The 26,398-nt window shown below is 43.2% G+C and overlaps 1 protein-coding gene across 3 annotated transcripts in view; it reads left to right on the forward strand.

Annotated features, from left to right (window-relative positions):
• LOC144828837 (opsin-5-like) overlaps positions 1–26,398 on the forward strand; it is a 1,422,400-nt gene that overhangs the window by 922,876 nt on the left and 473,126 nt on the right. For all 3 annotated transcript variants that reach the window (XM_078687370.1, XM_078687368.1, XM_078687369.1), the window contains one exon: positions 21,364–21,491. In XM_078687370.1, coding sequence (XP_078543496.1) covers positions 21,364–21,491 — 128 coding nt within the window. The remainder of the gene's footprint in view (positions 1–21,363; positions 21,492–26,398) is intronic.

The following is a 26,398-nucleotide window of genomic DNA, read 5'->3' on the forward strand; positions in this document are numbered from 1 at the left end:
AAACACCACTCAGCGCACACCGACAGCCAAGTACCACTCCACACACACCACCAGCCAAGCATCACTCCACGCACACCACCAGCCAAGCGCCACTCCACAAACACAACACCAGCCAAGCACCACTCCGTGCACAGACAGCCAAGTACCACTCCACGCACACCATCCAGCCAAGCGCCACTCCACACACACCGCCAGCCAAGCGCCACTCCATGCACACCACCATCCAAGCACCAGACCATGCACACCGCCAGCCAAACACCACTCAGCGCACACCAACAGCCAAGTACCACTCCACACACACCACCAGCCAAGCATCACTCCACGCACACCGCAAGCCAAGCGCCACTCCACACACACCGCAAACCAAACACCACTCCGTGCACAGACAGCCAAGTACCACTCCACGCACACCACCAGCCAAGCGCCCCTCCACACACACCACCATTCAAGCGCCACTCCACAAACACAACACCAGCCAAGCACCACTCCACAAACACAACACCAGCCAAGCACCACTCCGTGCACAGACAGCCAAGTACCACTCCACGCACACCACCAGCCAAGCGCCACTCCACACACACGACCAGCCAAGCGCCACTCAACACACACCACCAGCCAAGCGCAACTCCACACACACTGCCAGCCAAGCACCACTCCGCGAACACCACCAGCCAAAGACAAATCCAAACACAACACCAGGCAAGCGCAAGAGCACACACACCGCCAACCAAACACCAGACCACGCACACCGCCAGTCAAGCACCAGTCCGCAGACACCGCCAGACAAGCACCAGTCCACAGACACAGTCAGACAATGGACACTACACGCAAACCAACATCATACTTTAGTTTTTTTTTTTAAATAAAAGAGAAACAAAAACAAATTGCAAATTGATACAAATCTACTAACTCGACAACTAAATTTAAAAAGACTACACAAATACAAACTTTGAAACTGAACAATAAGTTTTACAGAATAAAGACCAACGAGTTCACTTTACCACTCATTGATACTCCCAAAAATTCTTTTGCGTGTGGTACAATCTAAAAAAAGCAGGTACACACAGCCCGGGGTTTGAAGGGCAGTCGGGGCAGTACATGCGAACCTCCTTCCGCAAACCTCTTCGCCAACAGACTCTACATCTCCGACTGGGAAAGTCTTTTGAGGTTGTAGGAGGAATTGTATCAGGAAAGTGGAGATCTTTCAATCTGGCAACATCCTCCACCACTCCAACTCTAGGAACACTTGCCTGTTCCACTAAAACAAGGCTGCCTATTACAGACTCCTGAAACTTTACAAAAGTCATCTTTGACTTGGGACAAGATTTCTGTAACACAACAAAAGCATTAAAGCATGCCAAATGGAAAAGATGGATAGCCAACTTCTTGTACCAAATGTAAGCCTTACGAAGAGCAGCATACGGTTCCAACCTCTGATCTACTCTGTCAACACCACCCATGTACTTATTGTAGTGCAGTATGCACACAGGTTTGCGCACTTCTGCAACCTGACCCCAAACAGTCACCGGTTCAGTGCTTTCATCATGTATTGTAGTCAACATGTAGACATCTCTACTGTCTGAAAACTTCACAGCTGGAAGCTCCTCACAACGCAATGCACTGCACTGTCCCCGAGCAAGCTTTCGACAAACAAGTTCTTTTGGGAAACCTTTACGGTTTGAGCGGATTGTGCCACAAGCAACAGTGTCCACTTTGGCCAATTCCCTGAACAACCGCACACCAGTGTAGAAGTTATCGACATACAAATGATGGCCTTTGTTAAACAATCCACGACCAAGTTCCCACACAATTTTCTCAGTCACTCCAAAAGTCGACGGACAACCAGGGGGGTTAATCCTGGATCCCTTACCAGTGTACACCCTGAAATTAGAGACATACCCAGTCTCACTGTCACACAGCATATACAGTTTGATTCCATAGCGTGCTCTCTTACTAGGAATGTATTGCCGAAATACCAAGCGGCCCTTGAACAACAGCAAAGACTCATCCACTGCAATTTCTTTCCCAGGATAAAAGATCTCAGAAAATTGATCAACCAAATGATCAATGACAGGCCGAATCTTGAAAAGACGGTCACAATCAGGGTGATCTCGTGGCAAAGCAAGACTATTGTCAACAAAATGCATCATCCGCAGCAGAAGCAAATACCTATCACGACTCATGACTGCCGGAAATATAGCTGTTGCCATAAAGGGACTAGTAGACCAATATGAAGCCATTGATGGTTTCCTAAGCAAGCCCATCAAAAAAGTTAAACCCAAAAACTCCTCCAAATTTGTGGGAGTCCACCGGGTAGCTCTAGCGTGGGGCTTAAGGCTGGCACTGTTCACCCTCAAAAAATTTTCAGCATACAAATTAGTCTGCTCTACAATCTCTGCCAAAAACACATCATCCATAAACAACTTGAAAAAATCAAGGCAAAAAGTTTTCAGTGTTCACCCTACACCCTGGAACACCAGTAAATTCAGGCAATGCCGGCTGCACCATGCCTGGTGCAACCCAGAGGTCAGAACTTTCATCGTCAAGTCTTGCAGCCGCAGGCTGCCGCCCAGCTGCCTCTTGTCTCACTACACCAACTGGAAGTCTAGCAGCCCCAGGCAGCAGCCCAGATGTCTCTTGCCGCACTATTGGCACAGCAATGTCCTCCGCAACCACAGGCACAGCAATGTCCTCCCCAACCACAAGCACAGCAATGTCCTCCTCAACCACAGTCACATCATCCACACCAAAAGTAGCTTCATCAGCACTCAAAGTGTCTTCATCATCAGATGAAGCCATGTGTAGAGAAAACTCACTACCTGAATCTTCACCTCCCACCTCTGGCTCAGAATCAGAGTCAGACTCTGGACCATGGTCAGAGGAAGAATCAAAAAGCATTCCAACAACTTGCTGAGCAGTAATCCGGCGGCTAGCCATTATCCTTACAAATAAAGGAGTCTGCACAAACAACTCAACAACCCCAACACTGCGCAAAGTAAGATAACAAATGTAAGACTTTTTCACAAAAAACTATATTTAGAAAAAATATACAATTCACTTACAAGACACAACTACACTCACCAGCACCTACTCTGCAAAGACACAGCAAATAGGCAACGATATCCCACTAGAAAGAAGAAAAAAAAACTTACATCTACAGAAGGACACATCAAAAACAAATGCAAAACATGTTTTACAATCACAACACACAGAAACCAAACATACTCGTATTACTACACACTTTGCAAAATAAACAATTACATTACAATTGAACAAAAAAAAGGTCTCTTACCAAACACATGCAACTACAGAAACAGCAGAACAACAGAACCACCAGTAACAGAACCGCACACTGCAACAATCTAAAGAGAAAAAAAACAATACACATTAGAAGAAACAAAAACAACACACATTACAACAGGCTATGTCACAAATGGGGTGTCTGTCCCCAAGGGGGGAAGATTATGAATCATTATAAACGTGGGCCCCCTGGAAGCAACCCTACGGAGGGCAGAGAGGCCAAATAAAGACACGGCAGAACATACTGAAAACAAATGGGCCCAAGGAAGCAACCCTTGGCCAAGGGGTCGCTCCCTATAAAAAACAAAAAACCTGGAGTATAGTGGGCTTTTCTATCCCCCCCCTGGGACCAGAAACTGTAAAAAAAAACAGCCACTCCGCCCCCGGGGGGGGGGGGCAGAATAGTCTACAATATTTATAATACCCCTGGAAGCGACCCTTGCCCAAGGGGTCGCTTCCTTTATAAATATACTAAAATCCCTGGTGTCTAGTGGGTTTTCTACCCCCCCTGGGTCCAGATGTGGCCCAAAAAATGGCTGATCTGCTCCCAGTGGGGGCAGACAAGTCTAAAAAAAATTATGGGCCACTAGGAAGCGACCCTTCCCCAAGGGGTCGCTTCCTTTACAATTATAAATAAATCCCTGGTGTCTAGTGGGCTTTTCTGCCCCCCCTGGGTCCAGATCACGCGCTAACATGGGCGATCTGCCCCCAGGGGGGGCAGAAAAGTCTACACTACATTTTGATGGCCCTGAAAGCGACCCTTGCCCAAGGGGTCGCTTCCTTTAGGAATAAAAACACAATCCCTGGTGTCTAGTGGGCTTTCCTGCCCCCCCGGGGTCCAGATTCCCGAATAAAATGGTTGATCTGCCCCCAGGGGGGGGCAGAAAAGTCTAAACAAATAAAAAATGCCCCAGGAAGCGACCCTTTCCCAAGGGGTCGCTTCCTTTTATCAAAAAAAAAGAATCCCTGGTGTCTAGTGGGCTTTTCTGCCCCCCCTGGGTCGAGATCGCTCGCTAAAACGAGCGATCTTGACCCAGGGGGGGCAGAAAAGTCTGAACAACAAAATTATGGCCCTAGGAAGCGACCCTTGCCCAAGGGGTCGCTTCCTTTTCTGAAAAAAAAACATCCCTGGTGTCTAGTGGGGCATTACTGGTGCAGGATCGCGATGCTGTGCGCGATCCTGAACCAGGAATGCCCTGCATTGGGACATCAGGGGAGAGGAAACAGTGTTTCCTCCCCCCTGATGCCTCAAGGCACCGAGAAATGGCCCCCCCAGCCAACCGGAGACAAAAACACTCACCTTCTTGCTCGACGCGCTGGAAGCAAATGGCTTCCAGCGCGTCTGGCACTTCCTGATGACGTCGGCGTGCGCGACAGCGCGCTGAAGTCACCAGGAAGTGCGGGGGGGAGTGGGGGGAGCAGCGCGAAGTCTTCCGCTGCCAACCCCCCAAAAACAAACACGATCGAACCCCCAGTGGGGGAGCGACAGCGCTCCCCCCGAGGGCTGTACTGATGACGGAGCGGTTCCGTCATCAGCACAGCCCAACCGATGCTGATGACGGAACCGCTCCGTCATCAGCATCGAAGGGGTTAACTGTCAATGTTTACCAGCGGCCTATTGTGGGGTATTAACCCCTTAAGTGCTGCCGTCGGCCAACGGTCGTCACGGCCACTACCTCCCCAGTGCTGCGCACGACCGTTGGACGTCCATTCAGCACTAGTTCCAATGGACAGCGCAGCACTGGGGAGGTCTATTTACAACGCTTTAAAGGGGTTAAGCAAGGTCTTTATGGTCGAATTAACATTAAGACAAACAACACTCCCAATAAGTGTGTTTTCTATTCCCATGCTAATGACTTGAAACACTGTTGCTTTAAAGGGATGGCACTCCTCATGCGCGTCATGTGAGCAAGGGCACTGAGTTGCCCGAAACACGTCATGGCGGTGGTGCAGGGCGAAATGGATTAAATACGTATCTGCACATAAATCTGGGTCTGCGTCCGTTTTTAATGCATTTGACTGCAAGCGGAACATTAATCATATATATATATATATATATACACACACACACACACATATATATATACATTTTTTCACTTAAAAAAACGAAAGGTTACAGGGACGTTATAGTTAGGCTAAGACTTCACTCATACAAAACCAGTGAAAATCAGCAGCTATAGTTACCTGAGCAAACTATAGCATACACCCCTGCAGTGCACTGCTTATGACCTCACATATGACATCACTAATGACATGGGCAGTGACATCACAGATGACATCTCAATGATAACACCAGTGATGACATCATCTAGTGAGTGTAAGTGTTTGGTAAATGTTTCTGAGACTTAAAGTTATATTTACTAAGCTACTGCATAAGTCAAATTACTATTCTTTCTGTAATACTAAAGAGTGATACTATTTGTAACATATATCATCTGAGTAGTTGTGTGACTGTCTGTATCAGTGTGTGAGCGGGTCCCTAAGCGGCTGTATGGGTATATGAGTGGCTGTGTGAGTAGTTGTCTGGGTGTGTAAGTGGGTATGTGAGTGGTTAAATAGGTGTGTGAGTGGGTGTTTGAGTGGTTGTATGTATCTGAGTGGGTGTTGGAGTGGTTATATGGGTGTGTGAGTGGTTGTGTAGCCATGTGAGTGGTTCTGTGGATTATGTCATCAACGATGTCATCAGTGATATCATTTGATATGTCATCAGTGATGCCACTGATCATGTCATGAGGGAAGTAATATGTGAGGTCATAAGCAGTACATTGCGGGTGCGTACGTTATAGTTACAGACAATAATGTCCCTGTAACCTTTGTTTTTTTCAGTGAGTTTCTATGGCTTTTCTAAATTCAATTTCCTAACTATAACGTCCTTGAAACCCTCGTCTTTTTCAGTGAATTTCTGCAGGGTTTTTATGTTATTATCTAACTATGATGTCCCTACAACCTTTGTTTTTTTGTGTGAATTTTGAGTTTAAAAAAAATTATATTTCCTAACTGTAACCTGTAACCGTTGGGAATGGGTGTGTGAGTGGCTGTATGGGTTGGTGAGTGGGTCTATGAGTGAGTTTGTGGGTGTGTGATTAGCTGTATCAGTTGGTGGCTGGGTGTGTGAGTGCTGTATGGGTCTGTGCATGGGTGTTTGAGTGCTTCAATGGGTGTATGAGTCAGTGTGTGAGTAGCTTTGACTGTGTGAGTGGATTTGTGAGGTGGTGAGAAGGTGTGAGTGGCTGTATGGTCTGGGAGTAGCTTTATGGGTGTGTGAGTGGGTTTGTGAGTAGCTGTATGTGTCTATGAGTGTCTAAGAGTGTCTGAATGCATCTGTGGGGGTGCATCAGTCTCTAAGTGTATCTGTGAGTGGATACATCAGTATCTGTGTGGGTCTGTGAGTGGGTGAATGAGTCTCTTAGTGGGTCTGTGAGTTGAGGCATGAGTGTCTGAGTTGATCTATGAGCGAGTGTCTCTATGGGTTTGTAAGTGGGCAAGGTTTGAGTCAGTCTGTGAATGGGTGTGTGAGTGCCTGATTGGGTATGTGAGTGGCTGAATGAATGTCGGAGTGGTCTGTGAATGAGTGTGTGAGTGTCTGACTAGGCCTGTGAGTGGGTGCCTGAGTGTCTGAGTAGGTCTGTGGGTGAGTTCATGAGTGTCTGAGTCAGTTTGTGAGTGGGTGCATGAGTATCTGATTGGGTCTGTGAGTGGGTACATGAGTGTCTGGGTAGTTCTGTGAATGGTTCTTTCAGTGTATGAGTGGGTCTGGGAGTAGTTGCTTGAGTATCTGAATGGGCCTGTGATTTGATGCGCTAGTGTCTGAGGTGGTCTGTGTGTGGGTGTGTGAATGTCTGATTGAGGGCATAAGTGGGTGCATGAGTCTATGAGTAGGTCTTTGAGTGAGTGCCTGAATGGGTCTGTGAATGGATGCATAAGTCTTTGAGTGGGTGTATCAGTGTCTGAGTGGGTTTGTGAGTGGGTGCATCAGTGTCTGAGTGGTACATGGGGGGCCATGCTGAGTGTAGTGACTGATTCACAAATCTCTGCACATGGAAATAAACATAATTTTAGGGCATTTTGTACCCATAAGGGGTACCTTAAGGACCCCTATATTGCGCCCATAGGGTCAGGGTACTTCTACCCTACCCCTTCTATAAGTTTTAAATTTAGTTTCTGCCCCCCCCCAATTTTGAGTGGGTTTGTGAGTGGGTGCATCAGTGTCTGAGTGGTACATGGGGGGCCATGCTGAATGTAGTGACGGATTCACAAATCTCTGCACATGGAAATAAACATAATTTTAGGGCATTTTGTACCCATAAGGGGTACCTTAGAGACCTCTATATTGCACCCATAGGGTCAGGGTACTTCTACCCTACCCTTTCTATAAGTTTTACATTTAGTTTCTGCCCCCTTCCCCCCCCCCCCCGCTTCCGGGACCGTGGCCCATTATGTAAAATGGTGACCACAACTTTCTACACAGGTTGCAGCCAGCCAATCACAGCATTGCTGTTGGCGTGTGGATTCGCAAACGTCACCAAGGATTCGCAAAGGGTTTGCACCTCTAGATTTACCTTTTCCTTTAATATCTCATTAACAACTACTGAATGGATTTACACAAAATATCAAAAAGGGCTGTTTCTGGACCAGGAGCTACCTTTCTGCCAAATTTGGTGTAAATCCGTTCCCCAGATTTGGCTGTAGTCATGTCTAAAGTCCCTATGGGAAGATGCATAGGGAAAACACATTTCAAGACCCATACCTTTATCTTGGCTCCCACTTAACTGATCACCCTGAAACTTTCAAGACAGCAGCAGATGTGAGTTGCAATTTTTTTAGTGAAAATTTAGCAATGATATATCAAACGGTGTCAAAGGTATGGAAACTAGGTCCTAACTGGAACTACCTACTGGCAACTGCCAGAAAATTATACCATTTTATATATCAGTTTTGGGATTGCTAGGAGACTCAGGATGAATCAAAGCCAGACCCAAAGGGAGGGGAGCTATTAATAAATTCTCATGAGCACACTAAAATCAAGAGGTAAGCAGACACAAAAAATGTTGATTCGGTAATACAGATGTTATATGATCAAACTTTGAATTATCGTCTGATGGAAGGCAATTTATTGCTTTAATTTAGTGGAATTATTTGATTTAACCTAGATAATTGTTTCTTAATGCACATTTTCCACCAGATGGCAAGAGAATTATCAGCTTCTTCTCAGCATACATTTTACCAGCAGGCTAAGCAACAGCATCTGTACATTGAAAAATAATAAAGAAGAACTGAAGTCATTCATTGTGGTTTTTATAAGCATTGTTGTGTTTTTCTCATAAGCCCAGCAATGTATTCAGCAGTTAACATATTCTTACAAGTGATGTACTGTATGCTTGATCAATATAATCTGACATTATTTCTCGCTCATAGCATTCTTGTATAAAGAGATTGAAATTGGGAACATATGGAGGCTTTTTTGCAACTACTATGTCGAATCTCAGTTGGAATATAACCAATTTAAGCATTTATTGGAGAATAGGGTCATATCTGCACCCAATTTTCATCAGTTTTTAATCATAACCACTGCTTTATCCAGGATAGATAGTCTCTAGACACCTTTACCACAATACTCTCATCCAGACCCACACTGGGTAATATGGGTCAGCATAACAAGTAACCAGCAATACGGTGGGCCCGATTCACAGAACTAACTTAAGACAAAATCCTAAATTTACCACCATTTTGGTATTCACAGAAGGCACTTACTCATTTCGGTATTCACAGAAGTTAGGAGTCCTAATTTTAGGACTCCTAAATGCCTTCGGTGAATACCGAAAATCTTAAAGTTAAGATTGTTCTCAGTTTAGGAGTCCTAAAGTTAGCAGTCCTAACTTTACTACTCCTAAACTGAGAAAAATCCTAACTTTAAGACTTTCGGTATTCACAGAAGGCATTTAGGAGTCTTAAAGTTAGGAGTCCTAACTTTACTACTCCTAAACTGAGAAAAATCCTAACTTTAAGACTTTCGTATTCACAGAAGGCACTTAGGAGTCCTTGTGATGTATTCCTATAGGTACTGTATCGATTCCCCTATTCCTAACCCTGGTTTAGTTAATAATTAACTAGCAGCCATCCAACGGTGCAAAAACCGTTATCTGATTAAGCCACACCACGGCACAGAAGCGCGTTATCTGATTAGGTCATAACGCATGCCATCTAATTAGACAAGCGATATTCCTCCAGCCCCTGATAAGGCATACGGAGTTCTCAAAACAAATCAAACCTACAGCGACCTGGGAAATTCCCATAGCCATTGTTTTGATTTCACCGAGAACTTCAGCAAAAGAATGTGCGAACGAGCCCGTTCATATGACATCCTTATTGACGTATATATGTCCATCCTTACGTCAATCTCGGCACCTTTCAGGTATAAATATTACCGACATTGCCTTAAGCAAACACCTGCGGTGGTGACGAGATTGGAGCAGCGAGACGTGCCGAGGAGCCCAGCAGAGAGCGAAGCCCACAGGCGCTGCCTCGCCTTCCTGACGCGCTGAGAACGAGACGCTGCCTTTCTCCTGCTGAGAAATCCAGCTCCGGCGCTTCCAAGCAGCCCTCGCAGGCAGCTGGAATATCAAGACCTGGGATAAGAGATACCAGCCCTCCACCATTCTAGATCTCAGGTACAGAACTGAATAACCCCTTGCAGAGAATTCTCGAGTCAGTCCCTTGGCAAAACAAACTTAACTTAAACTGCTACTTATCTACTCCCGCCCACGTATTAGGCTTAGGTCAGGTACACTGGGGTAGGCGTGGTTAGAAGCACCAGTTGAGTATGATTAGTCAAATGTATATATGTATGTATCTATTTTATCCATTTTAAAGTATCATATGGCTCAGAAACCATATCAATGCTTTTACAGTATTATTTTATAATTCTGTCTTTACTGTATGCACTTTACTTAACTATAAGTATTACAATAATAGCGATTCATTTCTCTTGTATGAGAAAGGAGACTAATCAATAAATAACATCTTTTTATTGAACACGCCCGTCTCTTCCTTTTCTCTACAATCTGGTGAAACTAAGAATGCACTGAACTGACTGAGTAAAATAAGTTGCCTTTTGTTTTCACACGACTCTAGAGATACACTCTTGATTAGGGGAGAGCAAAGTTGTCATGTTCTATGGTTGTCAGAAACTAAATCCCTTCTTGTCTATCCAGGGAGGTTAAAATCCTCCTTGCCTATTCGAGAAAGTTTCTAGTGAACTCTGAGCTAGCTGGCAAACACAAAACTTTAAGTCTAATATCGTCGGTAGAAGACCTAGTTAACCTCTGCCCTAGGTCTATACTATTGAAGATATTATTCCAATGCGCAGAGCCTATTGGGATAATAGGAACTACACTACATGGCGCCCAACGTTTGGATAGGCGATAAAACTAACGCAAGACATTAGAGTAACTCAGTCGTGCTTTTTCACACAGACCCCTTTTTTCCCATAATACTCCAAAGACGTCTGGAGTGGGTGAAAGGTCATATCCGCCAAACCTCGCAGGAGGAGACTCCTATGTATGGTTCTTGGTTTATTCAACGTTGAAGGATACACTGTTCCAAAATATTGTGCATCTAATCTTTGTTTCCATAGAAACCTGATCTGCAAACAAACAGAATAACCTTCCTGTCACTAAAATGACAGAAAGTGAAGAAGAAAGGGAGACAGTTAGAATAGCAGCTGAACTCCTAGTAGCAGACAATACTCTGCTGCAAAATGACCCGGATGCAATACTCATCCCGGTCAACATAAGAAAATCTATAACCCTAAAACTTATAGAAAATGGACTGACACCAAGAGGTGGTACAGTCATATTCGTAATTGAGGCACACGAATATCGGCAGACAGAGGTATTCTATTCATGGATAAACTTTCCAGCAGCAAACGCTGTAACAAAGGACTTCCACTATTACAAAATAGAGGAACCTCCTAATGAGTACATTCCTTTCGAGGAGGTGGAAATACCACTCAAATTCCAAGAGCACCTGCTCTTGTTTCATGGCGCCCTAAAACATAATAATCACATCACCAGGCTCGGTCCACTAGGTAGACCAGGGGCAACGTGGCCGGTCCTAGCCGGAGACACACCACATCCAGACATTGAAGAAATGCCTGCACCAGAGCTTTTAGCACAGCTAAAACAATTAATAAAAATTCATTGACAATTAGTCCAATATGTAATGCGGACTTCAACAATCCAACCAGCAATTAAAATTCCACAGATGATCACTCATCAGGGGAACACAAATAAAATTACACCACAGAACATACAGTCCTGTCTAGGTAAAGTACCCGCAAAACGGGAACAAATTCCTTTCTGGCTAGCACAAAAAATCACTCAAATAGAGGCGGTGTTTCCAGAAACCACCCCTGTTGAGAAACATAGGATTCTGACTATCTGTCTTCCAATGGGAATCGCACCACATGTGGAGGACTGTGACACTTGGGGAACAGTCTTTGCTTCCATTTACACAAAAACACATGGTGTACCATCCACTTCAGTAATACCAGATGTGCTAAAACAGATTCAAGATGAATACGGTCCAGAACCCGCTTTAACTCTCGGTATGAAATTACTGAAAGACTTCAAGTAGGTCTCTGCAATATTATTAGCCAACATAAAGGGAGAAGCAGCAAATGTGGCGATTCGCCAGAGGTTAAAAGAGACAAATATAGCAGACCAACCATCTGAAATTGCCAGAATCATAGAAAAATCCTATGAAGAACTAGGAAGAGATAGTTTGGGTGGAATACCAGTGAAACCCCAACTAGTTGAAAGTCCTGAAAAGGTATTTATTAAAAATAATTTAAACACTCAAAAAAAGAGCTGGGATGGAAATAAACAATCCAATCCTAAAGAAAAAAGATTCCTGTCCAGAGGAAGGTCTCCTCGGCGGAGAGAAAGATCTCCTGACCAAGGACGCAAGTCTCCCCAAAGGGAGCCCTCTGTGAAAAAATACAACCTTAGAAATAGGGATAATATAAAAAAACCTGATAGATATCAAGATATTGATACACGTCCCTGTCAATCTTTTCAGACTTCCTCGCAGAAATCGGAAAGAAGAGGACGATCAGAACACAGGGAAGAGCACGTCAAGTCCAAAGACAAAGAACCTGCTCATCTGAATAAAAAATTAAAATTTCCAAAAAAGAAGGTAGCCAGTATTAAAGTAATTAACAATGCCGAGAATACTGAGGACACAGCTGAAAAACGGAGAATGGGCTCAGACAATGCTGGACAGCGCAGCAGAAGTGAGCATAGCTCGCAAAGTCCTTATGAATCATCTGGAGACAGTGGACACGAATGAATACATTCAGGTGGAAACTGCAGATACCAGAGTTAGCAAACCTCATAAAATATATGAAATAACATTGCGTATAGAGGGGGATAAGACTAGAAAAATAAGGGGTCTATTTTGGGATAATCTCTCCAAGGGCTATGACATCCTTCTAGCTGAACGAGACTGGCCTCCAGAGTTTGTCAGGGAGTGCCCACATGGCGAAGAAATAATTATGCCTGCCTTCTCAAACCATATTCCAAATCATAAAAAATATACACTTGCAAGAAAGTGGGCAGTAGCTCAAGCCCCTGCCTTATATAAAAATCATGTAGGATGGGATGAGGACTCTCCTCCTCACAAAATCCAGCTAGAATCACAACCTACTGCACAGAGGCAGTACCCGATTAAGCAAGAAGCTAAAAAACAGGTAAAAGAGATCCTAGATCAACTTGAATACCAGGGGGTGATTGAAACTTGCACCTCACAAATGAACAACCCTTTGTTTCCTGTCTCCAAGCCAGACAATTCATATCGTCTTGTTTTCGACTACAGACACCTTAACTCATGTTGCAAAACATTTTGCAGTACAAAACTCGCATAGTGCTGCACTAATGAATAACATAGTGCACAAAAAATACAAAACCACATTAGACATTTCTAATGGATTCTTTTGTCAAAATATAGCACCAGAGAGCAGATATTTGACGGCGTTCTCAATAAATGGCACGCAAAAAAAATTCTGTTGTTTGCCCCAGGGGTTCAAGAACAGCCCAGGATTATTCTCAGCGAGAGTAACAGAATTGCTACAAACATATGATGACGAGGCATTATCTTATGTCGACGACATCTATCTAACAGATGATGACTTGGATACTCACTTGAAAAGAGTGAACACCATAATACTTGGGTTCGCAGCAGAGGGTTACAAATTCAACTTTAAAAAGTCAAGAATTGCCCATCTAACAGTCCTGTTTTTAGGATATGAACTATCAAGTGAAGGCAAAAGCCTGGCTGACAATTTCCTAGAGAAATGTGCTGTAATCCAAGCACCTAGAACACTGAAAAACTTACAATCAATTCTAGGCTTCCTAAATTTCGGAAGAACTTACATTATAAATTATGCAGAGAGAATTAAACCTCTCTATGATCTAATAAAACCAGATTTTAAAAGAATCAATTGGACTCAAAAACACACAGAAATTTTGAGATCTTTACAAACAGTTATGTTAGTTAAAACAAAATTACAAACACGTGACAACACACGCAACCTTGTGATTCGAGTCATCCCAGGAAGATGCGGATTCACATACCTGACCTCTAATGAGGGAGAGAAGGTACCAATAGCATACAAATCACATTTGTACACAGAAGCTGAAAAAAGGTTCAGCATTAAGGAAAGCATTGTTTATGCGGTTCAAACAGCTGTAGCAAAGGAAAAATGCCAAGCAGACGGTAGACAGGTTACAGTCAGAACAGCAGAATCAGCTTTTGAGGCATTAACAACACCATGTAATTTACCGACAACTGCACTAAATCCAGAATGGGTACAATGGGTAAATTCTGTTGCTACAGACAAAGTAAAATACTATTTTGACCCGGAAATGAAAGAATTAAAATTTCTAAAATATGAGAGAGAATATCCTCTGCCAATCGACATTCTGCCTTTACGACAATACGCCTGTGTAATATATACAGACGGACATGCTCAACCCTCAGTTTGGGGAGAGCTGGCTTACAACGCCATGTGCGAAATTGTAAAAGAAGTGTGGCGCGGAGGTAAATTAAGACCTCTACTTACAAAAACACACTCAGTGGAAAATAATTCAGAACTACAAACTGAAATAATAGCATTGAAAATGGCGCTAGATAATGCCGATCGCGAATTCCCGACACTTATAGTGTGCGATTCGTATTACTGCGTCAAATCATACAATAACGACTTACAGAAATGGATTAAAAACGGTTACAAAGATGACACAGGTGCAACAATAAAGCAAAAAGTGCTCTGGGAACAAGTAGTTCTTTTACAGAAAGAACTACCAAAAACTCACGTGATACATTCACTGAGTCATCAGCGTGATGGCGTTCACGTTGCAGGGAATTCATTGGCTGAGACAGCCACAGCGGTAGCAAGTAAATCGTCTTCCGTAGCTACAAAAAAACGTGCAGTAAAACACATTGACGGTGAAACTGTGCTGGCGGTGAAAACGTCATTAAAAGGCGACTGCTCAGCGCTACCGATCAATTATCCACTCAATTATACATACATAATCGATGCAAACTCAGTCCCTTTTGCTCGAATCCCTGGAGTGGGGGATAGAGTAATTCCAAACACGGACAGGAGAGGCTTGTTAATAGCAGACACACATATGGGGGAGGGTCTCAGACACCTTAAGCAAAAAGATTCTCTGGAAGAATTACAATCAGTGTACTGGTGGCCAGGCATGAGCCTGCATCATCACATTTTTGTAAAAAACTGCCCAGACTGTAACAGAGATCGCAGTGGCGAGCGAGGAGGACTATTGTCATAGCATTTCGCTCCAGATAAACAACAACAATAAGAAAGTACCCATCATGAAAAAGCGTCATATTAACATAAAAAGACTAATTTTCACTTATAATGTAGACCCCAGCGCTCGGCTGACGTCTGGACTGTTATAAAAAGATTTGCAAGTCTATAATGGCATATACGCTAGGAGCATGCTACGTTTTGAATAATGTATTCCCTTTAGCCCTCAAGCTTATAGGGAAGCATGGCCAAATGAGCATTGCATAGCGGGACTCTTCTCACTTCCTTCCTGAGGGATATGGGATGGTGTAAAGAAAAAACCAAGACATAAAGCAATCTATAACGGAAAAGGTATTAGGTTCGGGAGCTGGGTGGGTCAAACATTTAATAAGTGTCCAACGTAGTCTGAATAACCTGCCAAGGAATTCTCTGAAAGGGTTCAGTCCGTACGAACTATTGTTCGGGACTAGAATGATGATCCAAGATCTTGATAGTCAGACTTCAGTGGTTAAAGACAAAAGCTTTGATATCAAAGATCGTTTGGCTATTTTGCAGGACTTAAATGAAACAAGAAAAGACCTGAGCAACATAAAGTTGAAACAACAGCCAACAACCACTGAAGAAAAACCACCTGTCCCAGCAAGGCCTGTCTGGATTCCAAAAGTCGGGGATCTGGTCAGAGAAAAGATCGCGGTAAAGAAGGAATTTGGGCCTTCTTACAGAAAAGCAGTTCCTGTCTTGTCTATCAACGGGACAAGATCAGTAGTACTACCGCCCCTTGCTGGTAAAAAGGAGAACCGAGTCATATCCATCGACCTGGTTAAACCACAATCATGTGGCCGATAACAAATAGTAGGCCAAGTGGACTCCCAAGAAGTAGCAGAACACCAATGTTTGCTACGAATACAGAGGCTCAAACTGGAAGACTGATCACATTTGGAAAATCTACAGTGAATCAACAAGGACTATGCAACAAAGCAATGGAACTTGAACCTCTTAAAACCCAAATCAAAGCTTTTCATCAAGAAACAACAACCTATGATGATGTAACTGCAGACTTTGCTAATGAAACAAAGCAAAATCCAAAAGCAATTGGAACAATTGACAGAACAGCATCCGGCTACTTCATCAACTTCGATGATTCATCTGAAGACCTGAGTGAAGCAAAGAAGCAGCCATCAACAAAAACTTTTAAAGATAAAGCTAAGGAACTTCTTCAACAGCTGAAAGAAACCTATCTGATTTCTCCATGGATTGAATTTTGGGTGGCCTTAGGTGCATTTATCCTCATTCTTTGGCTCATCATGGTACTATGCTTGGGACATTTCATTGAAGGAAAATATGCTAAAATGGACACAGCAAGCCAGAAAATCAACTTGGTCCTTAAACCACACACATCTTCACACATCGAGAAAAGAGAACTTTCTTCAGTGAACTTCACAGCCAATCCTATACCAGGCGGTGTAGCATGGGACAAAACTGATTATGAAATCTATGGTCCAGTTGAAATCCTGAAGTATTCACACCAAGTCAAGATCTCATTGAGTGACTTTGTAAAACCAAGCACATTTGCTGTGGATTGGGACTTTGAAAGTATTAATGCTATGATGTCTGATCTTGTGATGTCTGCTAAATTTACAGAACATGATTATTTGCAGGGTTTGTCTAATTATGATCAAATGTTCTGCTATAACCACTATGGTAACCATTATCTCCATAAATCTGCACAACCTAGAAATGTTTTAAATTATAGCCAATGGGAACATTGTGCTACTCCTCCAAAAGATAGCTCGAAAACATTTTATGATAAATATTCATACTTTTCAGGGTTTAACACAAGTAATGCAGAAACATTTTATTTCAAATTGTCAAATAAGACAGGTATGAAGACCATGCTTACCAACACAAAATTGATATATTCAGATTCATTTTTTGAGCAAATGAATACATTTAGTTTTGATTTCTGGAACAGTAACATTGAAACAAAAACTGTTTGGGGTACAAAAGATTGGCAAGTACAAGGTATAGAATCATTGTTCAGAGCCTGCATGATCCCAGAACAAATGATATTTTTGAATGACACTATTCAACAAACTACCTGTCTTGGCTTAGCCAAAATCAAAGATTTGAACAAACCGTCTATTCCAAAACCAACAGTCAGCAGTAATAGCTCTATAGATGATGAGATAGACGTAAACCATATATTAAACCAAAACAGAACACATCCTGAATGGAAACAATGGTTGATCTGGCCCACAGACACAAATAACTGTCAAGACAGATTCTTGAACAAAATACAGGGGTTCAAATTGACCAGGCCAGACCCTAGATATTCCCAAAGACAACATCCAGGGATAGTAACCACCTACAGCGTGGGCAAGCTCTGCCTTCAATGGCTACAAACGTCCACACTGGCTGAAATTAAGCAACACCTAACTTTACTTACAGAAGGTGCTGACTTGCGTGATTTCATATTGGGACCACGCAAACAGCGTCAAAAACGTTTCATAGCGGCCTCTATATATGCAGCTTATAACGAAGTTTGGAAAGTAACTCAAATTGAGACAGCAGAAAAAATACGGAAATTGACCGTATTCATTTGGAAAAATCACTTTCTGTGGTGGACAATGGGTTAATGACTCTGTCCTCCAGAATATATTCTCTGGACAGCATTGTGTCTTCAGCAATCGATATACTATCGCAAGACTTACTGATGTTACAACACGGTCAGTCCCAATTGCGTTCTATTGTACAGCTTTGCTGGACGTTAAAAAATCTGCGTTCTGGCTATGTGCCTTGGCGTTTAATCAACACAACGTCATTATTTAATATCTTTAACCTTACTGATAAACAAATCAGTTTGGCACAGAAGGGTGCTGACTATACAATTCTGAGCATTGAAAGACTTGAGAGATTACCATTGACAATGTCAGAACGACCTGTCATTGAATGGATAATACATGGAATAATAAATATTCCGATAACTACTTTCCAGTTTCAATTCTGCCAAAAATATATACAGGCAGGCCAGTATGAAAGGTTGGGTAAAGGATACATTAAGTCAATATGGAACTTGCCCTATACACACGAATGTGTCAGTAATAAAGGCCAGAAAGTGTTTCTCAGTGGCAATAATTGTGCAAAATCACTAAGCGGTACACTTCTGTGTCAGGGTATTAGCTTGCATGGAGCCTGTGAAGGGACTTCAAATAACCTTTCATGTTACCAGCTAGGCACACCTGCAACACAAATAGAACCATTCTTTAGGAGACTCTCGAACGGGAGTTACATTCTAATAGTAGATCGCAGATGTTGTAGTTTGCTGCCCGGAAAACCTTATCTCATAACCGTGACTAGGAAGGTCATGTGCTGTGAACGAGTATTGTTCCCGAACGATTCTCCAGACAGGGAGGCAAGGTTATGGCCCGATTTGAAAATTGCTTCTATTCGAATAGATACTTTAAGCAGAATGAAGACTGTGCTCCTACAGACGCCGACTAGGCTCACGTCATCAAATGAAACATATGATCTCCAAGTTGCAAGGACAACAGAAGAGATTCATTCATTATTATCAACTAATTCCCCCATACATTTTGCAGAAATACTGAACGAAATCTTAAATATTTCTGATACCACTGGTGTCTCCAGTGTATTTAAAGCAGTGTTTTCGGGTGCTTTAACTCCATTCAAAGCCATCCTGGGTATTTTTCCAGACTTTGTCCATTCAATTTTTGGCGGACTTCCTCTCCTTTTGGGACTAGTGGCAGGCTTCCTATTTTTGATCCTGTTATTTCGCTATGGCAAACCATGTCACAGACAAAACACCTGCGACAAGGGAAGAAATGATCCTAGCCATTGGCTACCGGGACCGCATAACTAAAGTCCTTGGACTAGCACGGCTTCGGGACCTGAACATGACTTGGTCTCTTTCATTTAGACCAATGTGGCAAAGTTGTGTTATGCCTGTATTAAGGTGCTTGCTATGCGGCGAAGAATGCGTGTTGGACACCTGTCTGGCACTACAATCGGATGTGCCAATGGACGCAGATACCTTGTTGGGTCCGGTAACGGCTCATGCATTGTGCTGTCCCCAGCGGCTACCAATCCTGATGACGGCATTCGTGGAGACTTCACCACTACGATTGAGGGGTAGTGAAGTACAAGATGAAAGCAGCATCGATCAGGTACGACCTTCAGTCAGCTATGCTGATCAAAACATCAATGGAGGCAATCATGCTCAGGCTCATGAATGCATGGTAAAAACTTTTTCCGAGTTAGTGGAACTTACGCAAGAAGCTGTTGACAGTTTTTTCAACAGTCTAAATGATATGATGTTTTCACCAGAGCAGCAGGAATAACTTTGAGCAAACTAGCACTTGGAGTGCCCCACATGCTGAATTTGGCCTTCAACTTTTAAAAAGCGATATGAAAAAAAAAAAATTCTCATCATTTTCTCAGACTGCAAGAGCTTTTTCCCCAATTCAATAATATTTACGATTTTTTGGGACACTTATCTTCTGCTTAAAGTAGACATTATTCTTAGAGAACTACATTTCTATTTTAGGTAGTCACGAGACATTCGCTATCCTCTAGCACTCTCATACAGACCTTTATGATTGTGATGAAATGGTCTCGCACTTTTTTTTTCTGTATTAAGAGCCATTTCATGTGTATTTTTCGCATTTTTTTTTATGATGAATTTAAAATATGCGTTATATGTGTAGCATTATTAGACTGCTTGTACATATAGTACATGTGATTATGTTTCGTATATTTCGTAGTTTCAATTTTTCAGGACACATATGAATGTATTTTGGGGTGGTACGGTATACACAAACGCTACTGGTTTCACTATGCCTAGATTTGTAAATATGGACATAGTCTACGTGGAGTGGGTGTGATGTATTCCTATAGGTACTGTATCGATTCCCCTATTCCTGACCCTGGTTTGGTTAATAATTAACTAGCAGCCATCCAACGGTGCAAAAACCGTTATCTGATTAAGCCACACCACGGCACAGAAGCGCGTTATCTGATTAGGTCATAACGCATGCCATCTAATTAGACAAGCGATATTCCTCCAGCCCCTGATAAGGCATACGGAGTTCTCAAAACAAATCAAACCTACAGCGACCTGGGAAATTCCCATAGCCATTGTTTTGATTTCACCGAGAACTTCAGCAAAAGAATGTGCGAACGAGCCCGTTCATATGACATCCTTATTGACGTATATATGTCCATCCTTACGTCAATCTCGGCACCTTTCAGGTATAAATATTACCGACATTGCCTTAAGCAAACACATGCGGTGGTGACGAGATTGGAGCAGCGAGACGTGCCGAGGAGCCCAGCAGAGAGCGAAGCCCACAGGCGCTGCCTCGCCTTCCTGACGCGCTGAGAACAAGACGCTGGCTTTCTCCTGCTGAGAAATCCAGCTCCGGCGCTTCCAAGCAGCCCTCGCAGGCAGCTGGAATATCAAGACCTGGGATAAGAGATACCAGCCCTCCACCATTCTAGATCTCAGGTACAGAACTGAATAACCCCTTGCAGAGAATTCTCGAGTCAGTCCCTTGGCAAAACAAACTTAACTTAAACTGCTACTTATCTACTCCCGCCCACGTATTAGGCTTAGGTCAGGTACACTGGGGTAGGCGTGGTTAGAAGCACCAGTTGAGTATGATTAGTCAAATGTATATATGTATGTATCTATTTTATCCATTTTAAAGTATCATATGGCTCAGAAACCATATCAATGCTTTTACAGTATTATTTTATAATTCTGTCTTTACTGTATGCACTTTACTTAACTATAAGTATTACAATAATAGCGATTCATTTCTCTTGTATGAGAAAGGAGACTGATCAATAAATAACATATTTTTATTGAACACGCCCGTCTCTTCCTTTTCTCTACAATCTGGTGAAACTAAGAATGCACTGAACTGACTGAGTAAAATAAGTTGTCTTTTGTTTTCACACGACTCTAGAGATACACTCTTTATTAGGGGAGAGAAAAGTTGTCATGTTCTATGGTTGTCAGAAACTAAATCCCTTCTTGTCTATCCAGGGAGGTTAAAATCCTCCTTGCCTATTCGAGAAAGTTTCTAGTGAACTCTGAGCTAGCTGGCAAACACAAAACTTTAAATCTAATATCGTCCTTCACTATCAATTTATGTATGCTGACTTTTCAAGTCTTTTTTTCGGTTTATGTAATGACCATTTCCTTTTTTCAGGTGGCTTTACGGTAAACATACTTGCCTTTTCTATGCCTTTTGTGGAGTACTATTTGGAATCTGTAGCCTGACAACGTTAACCCTTCTGAGCACTGTGTGCTGCATGAAAGTGTGTTTCCCTTCTTGTGGTAAGTTATTTTCAGTTTTCTGAGTGAAGGTTTAATTATGTTTTACTAGAATAGGCAATATATAATTCAACACGGATATTGCTTGTGTTGTTGGCTTTACGACCTCAATGCTTTTTTGATCTGACTAAACCAGCACTGGGGAAGTGTTTTGTATTGTATTGTATTGTATTCTAAGTAAGTGCAGTAAAGAAGGCGGATAATCAGTAGTAATTCTGTGTCTCTGTGTTGCTGGGCGTGTGTACAGATTATGCTCTTTGCCCCAAACTTATCTCTCTCACCTCACGCTCTTATCACTGACTCACCAGCCTCTATTCACCTCTCTCTCCGTCTTCCGTTTTTCTCTTTCCACCTCCCCTTCTTCTTTCTTCAATATATACATGTGTGTATGCATGTGTGTGTGTGAGAGTGGGTGGATGATGCAACCTTGCACTCCACATGCTCTGTACCTGTTCTCTGTGTTAAGGAAGCTTATCCTGCTCCTGGGCATGCTGTATCTGTGTTGTATTAGTAAAACTTGGTAAACACCCTGTAACTTCACAAAAGCCAACATGACTGGCTTTGCCAATGTTTACTTAGATGAGAGCTCAAGTACATATGTTGCAGTCTATATGTGAAAACAACTTCATTGCCAAAACAGTGATTTCCATGCCAACATTTTTTCGACTTTACATTATTTTCAATGTCTCTGTCTTAATTTTCCAAGTAATGTTTCAAATAACACCGCCGCATACAAACCTCTGAAGATCCAGAATGTAGCTAGTAGACTTAATTGGGAACATATAATTCCCTCTCTAAGATCCTTGAAAAAACAGCTTATTATTCAAGAATTTCTGTTTATTTCAGGAAACATTCAAGGGGTGAGTACATCTTATTCTGGAAAGATCTACGTCAGTTTTAGAGGTGTGTCTCACTCTCGTATTTCCCTAGGTAGATCACAAATACTGTATTTCCCATTAAACAAACTGAGCGGTCCATGCTGTTGGTAAAATTGTTAGTTTTGGTGTGACTCATGCACGCTCGTACTACATACAGTGTGTTCTGGCCTTTCTGTAACGCAAACAAATTGAGGAACAAAGTTTCTTTGTTAAATACAGAACAAAGTCTACCTGGGTTGGGGCCTATATTGTGCATTGTATACTCAATTGGTAGGGATAGGATTGGGAGCCTCCCTATCCATAAGCAAACCAGGATCTGTTAATCCTGGATTTGTACAATGCTACGCCTGTAACCAGAATTTTCCCCACTGCAGGTTGGGGTATTCTTTGCTGAATTTAGGCACTGAATTCACCACAGTGGTATTCCTCAGCCTCTTTGCTTTCTAAGTTTGAGGGACCTTGGGCACACATTTCCATGAGGGTCTGCCTGCACTGAAGAAAACGATGGTGTAGTGTGATTCTGTGATCCCTATGGGCCTAATTATGAGTCTGGCGATCCGAGGACAGCCAGACTCGTGGTGGCACTGTGGTGGGGGTCTTCCGAATGACACATTACAACCCTAGTGGTCGTACCAGTGTGGTACCGCCGACTATGCAAGGGAACCGTCGTTCCCTAGCAGCTGCGCTGCTGACAAGAGGCATCTATGTGCTTGGCAGGACCGCCACGGTCCCGTTAAGCATATTGCAACTTTCATATCCACCACTGATTTCATGGAGGTCTTTTCTCCATGAAAACAGTGGTGGAGATGAACAATAGGGGGGCCTGCAGAGCCTCCTTATGCCTCAAGCCTTGTGGATGCACACAGTGGGGCACAACATGTGCTCCCATGTGCATGCACAGAAGTTCCAGTATGGCATGGACTTTCGAGCACGTGCCATGCTGGAGCTTACTGTGACGTTCCCATTGCAGTGCCTATTTTATAGGCACCGCTGTGGGAATGGCAAAAGAATTGCCTGTCAATTACATAAAAAGTAATTATTTGGCGGACAGTTATCAAGCGGGTTTGGTGGTGCGGCTGTGTGCGGTCCCGCAGCCGCACCGTCAAACTCGTAATCTGGCCCTATGTGTTGTTGCCTGCTCATAGTTAAACACATACTTATGCAGTGATCTGCAGTGCATGCCTGAATGCCTATGTTCAGTGCAAGGGCTACATCAGTACTTGTCTAACTGTGGTGACTAGTTTAGTTGAAAACATTTGTAACTTGACAGCTATAGACGCTATGACTCAATTAATATTAAGGATGGTCAATTTACAGGAAATGTAGCCAAGTTGAATGAAAAATGCGCAAAACTAGTTTCCTTTCAGTTCTCGGTTTGAAGATGTATTTAAATGTCAAATTATTCATTACAGAAAGTAAATGCATTACTATAGCCTTCTAGCCCATCGTAGTGGGCTATACTGGCCATTATAGTACTGCTCCAGTGTTAAAGGCCAGAATTTAGAATTTTCCGGTTAACCTTAACCTCTTCAATGTCATTTGTGCTCTAGACTATGTTTTCAAGATCCTAGATGACTTCTATATTAACCTCCGAGTTTCATATATTTAAAACCAAACTGATTCATTAAAATGGCAACATAAATGTGTTGTTCTCTATTATTTTTCAGTCATGAGCACATTTTCAGATATCACAAAAGGACAATACATTCTGTTGCTAATGTAGAGTTTTCGAGAGGAGGAAGCTGGGTAATGATGGCAGAACCTAAACCAGATTTTAAGGATATCCTCATAAGATTAATTTACAAGCAATGTTTCAAAATGGAGATCATTTTCAAATTGACATCGGCGGTGATCCTGAAAATCTGTCCGGGATAGCTTATAAGTAAACAAACAGAATTTCTAAATGGTAAAATGTAGTATGGGAGAAGGAGTAAAAACCTTGGGTGTCATTTTCTATTTTTCTCTATTTCATACTTGAACACACATGTAACCCTTAAGTATCTCACATACCCCCAGGTGAGCTTATATTGAGGCTGACTCAACTGGACTGGCATTTTCATTTGGAAAAACCAACACAGAATTTACAACACGTCATACATTAGTATTCTACCATTGAAAAACGTAATTCTTTTAATTCCCAAGACTGAAAATTCACATTAAAGACACACAATTGATGGACTGAATGCAGAACAAATCAAAACATTCCCCCCCAGTCAAGAGATCTGGGTTAAATCCATCATTCTTTTGCTCACCATGCCACCCCAGTTTAGACCTGGCCATAAGCAAATCAGTCTTGACCCTGTGCCTCATGGGAACAGTCCAGCCCGAACTGCCAAGCCATGCCTTCCCTGGACCGGAAACAAGCTTCTGAGGACCGGTTTCTGGCATTCCAGCCGTCTTCAGCCCGGCTTGCTTGAATCCAGTGGCAAAGTGAGCAAGGGACTCACGTCTGAGCATACCCTGCCACACTTATGGCAGCCAAAGCGGTACAAAAGGGGGTGGTGATGGACGGAGCATCTGAACCAATCAAACACTCACAGCCAGTCAAAAGATCTGGGTTTGATCCATCACCGTTCTTTAGCCCACTCTGCCACCCCAGTTCAGACATGGCTATATGCCAGTCTGACCCTGTGCCTCATGGGAACAGTCCAGCCCGAACTGCCAAGCCATGCCTTCCCTGGACCGCAAACAAGCTTCCGAGGACCGGTTTCTGGCATTCCAGCCGTCTTCAGCCCGGCTTGCATGAATCCAGTGGCAAAGTGAGCAAGGGACTCAAGTCTGAGCATACCCTGCCACACTTATGGGAGCCAAAGCGGTACAAAAGGGGGTGGTGATGGACGGAGCATCTGAACCAATCAAACACTCACAGCCAGTCAAAAGATCTGGGTTTGATCCATCACCGTTCTTTAGCCCACTCTGCCACCCCAGTTCAGACATGGCTATATGCAAATCAGTCTGACCCTGTGCCTCATAGGAACAGTCCAGCCCGAACTGCCAAGCCATGCCTTCCCTGGACCGAAAACAAGCTTCCGAGGACCGGTTTCTGGCATTCCAGCCGTCTTCAGCCCGGCTTGCTTGAACCAGTTGCGGGGTTTCACCTCTCATCAGCCATAATCAGACCCTTCAGGATTTCGCGATTTCGCGGTTTGCCGCAAAATCGGCACTTTTGTCAAAATGCCCCGATTTTTACAAAAGTGCAGCAAAATCGGCACTTTTGTAAAAATGCCGCAAATTTGACATAAGTGCCCATGAAAATGACGGATAATTCTTGACTTTTCTGGAAATGCAGGAAATCAGGGTTCACATAAAATTATGATTCGAAATATTTATAGATGAGGGCACCAAGTGTACTGGTGGACTTCCCTGATACCATTTGATAGTACAGGATGTATAAATGTAAACAGAACCCAGTGTCCCCTGGTGCACTTCACTCACTCAGGCACCTCACCCAGTGTTTAGGTACGGGATATCATTCGGAGCGCCTTTCATGCACATCATCAAGCAGGCACCTGAGGTGGATCACTCGTGTCCCCAGGTGTATATTATCCTGTACTTCGCCACAGCATGTCACCATGCGCCCTCCTGATACACATCAACCTGTGCCCTCTGGTGCACCGCACTCACTCAGGCACCTCACCCAGTGTTTGACTACGGGATATTACTGAGCGCACTTTTCATGCACATCATCTAGCAGGCAGCACAGGTGGATCACTTGTGTCCCCAGGTGTATATTATCCTGTACTTTGCTACAGCATGTCACCATGCGCCCTCCTGATACACATCACCCAGTGTCCCCTGGTGCACCTCACTCACTCAGGCACCTCACCCAGTGTTTGACTACGGGATATCACTGAGCGCACCTTTCATGCACATCATGAAGCAGGCACCTGAGGTGGATCACTCGTGTCCCCAGGTGTATATTATCCTGTACTTTGCTGCAGCATGTCACCATACGCCCTCCAGTTGCACATCAAACAGTGTCCCCTTCTGCACCTCACTCACGCAGGCACCTCACCCAGTGTTTGACTCCTG

This window comes from Lissotriton helveticus, chromosome 4_1 (assembly GCF_964261635.1).
Source record: "Lissotriton helveticus chromosome 4_1, aLisHel1.1, whole genome shotgun sequence".
Lineage (NCBI taxonomy): Eukaryota > Metazoa > Chordata > Amphibia > Caudata > Salamandridae > Lissotriton > Lissotriton helveticus.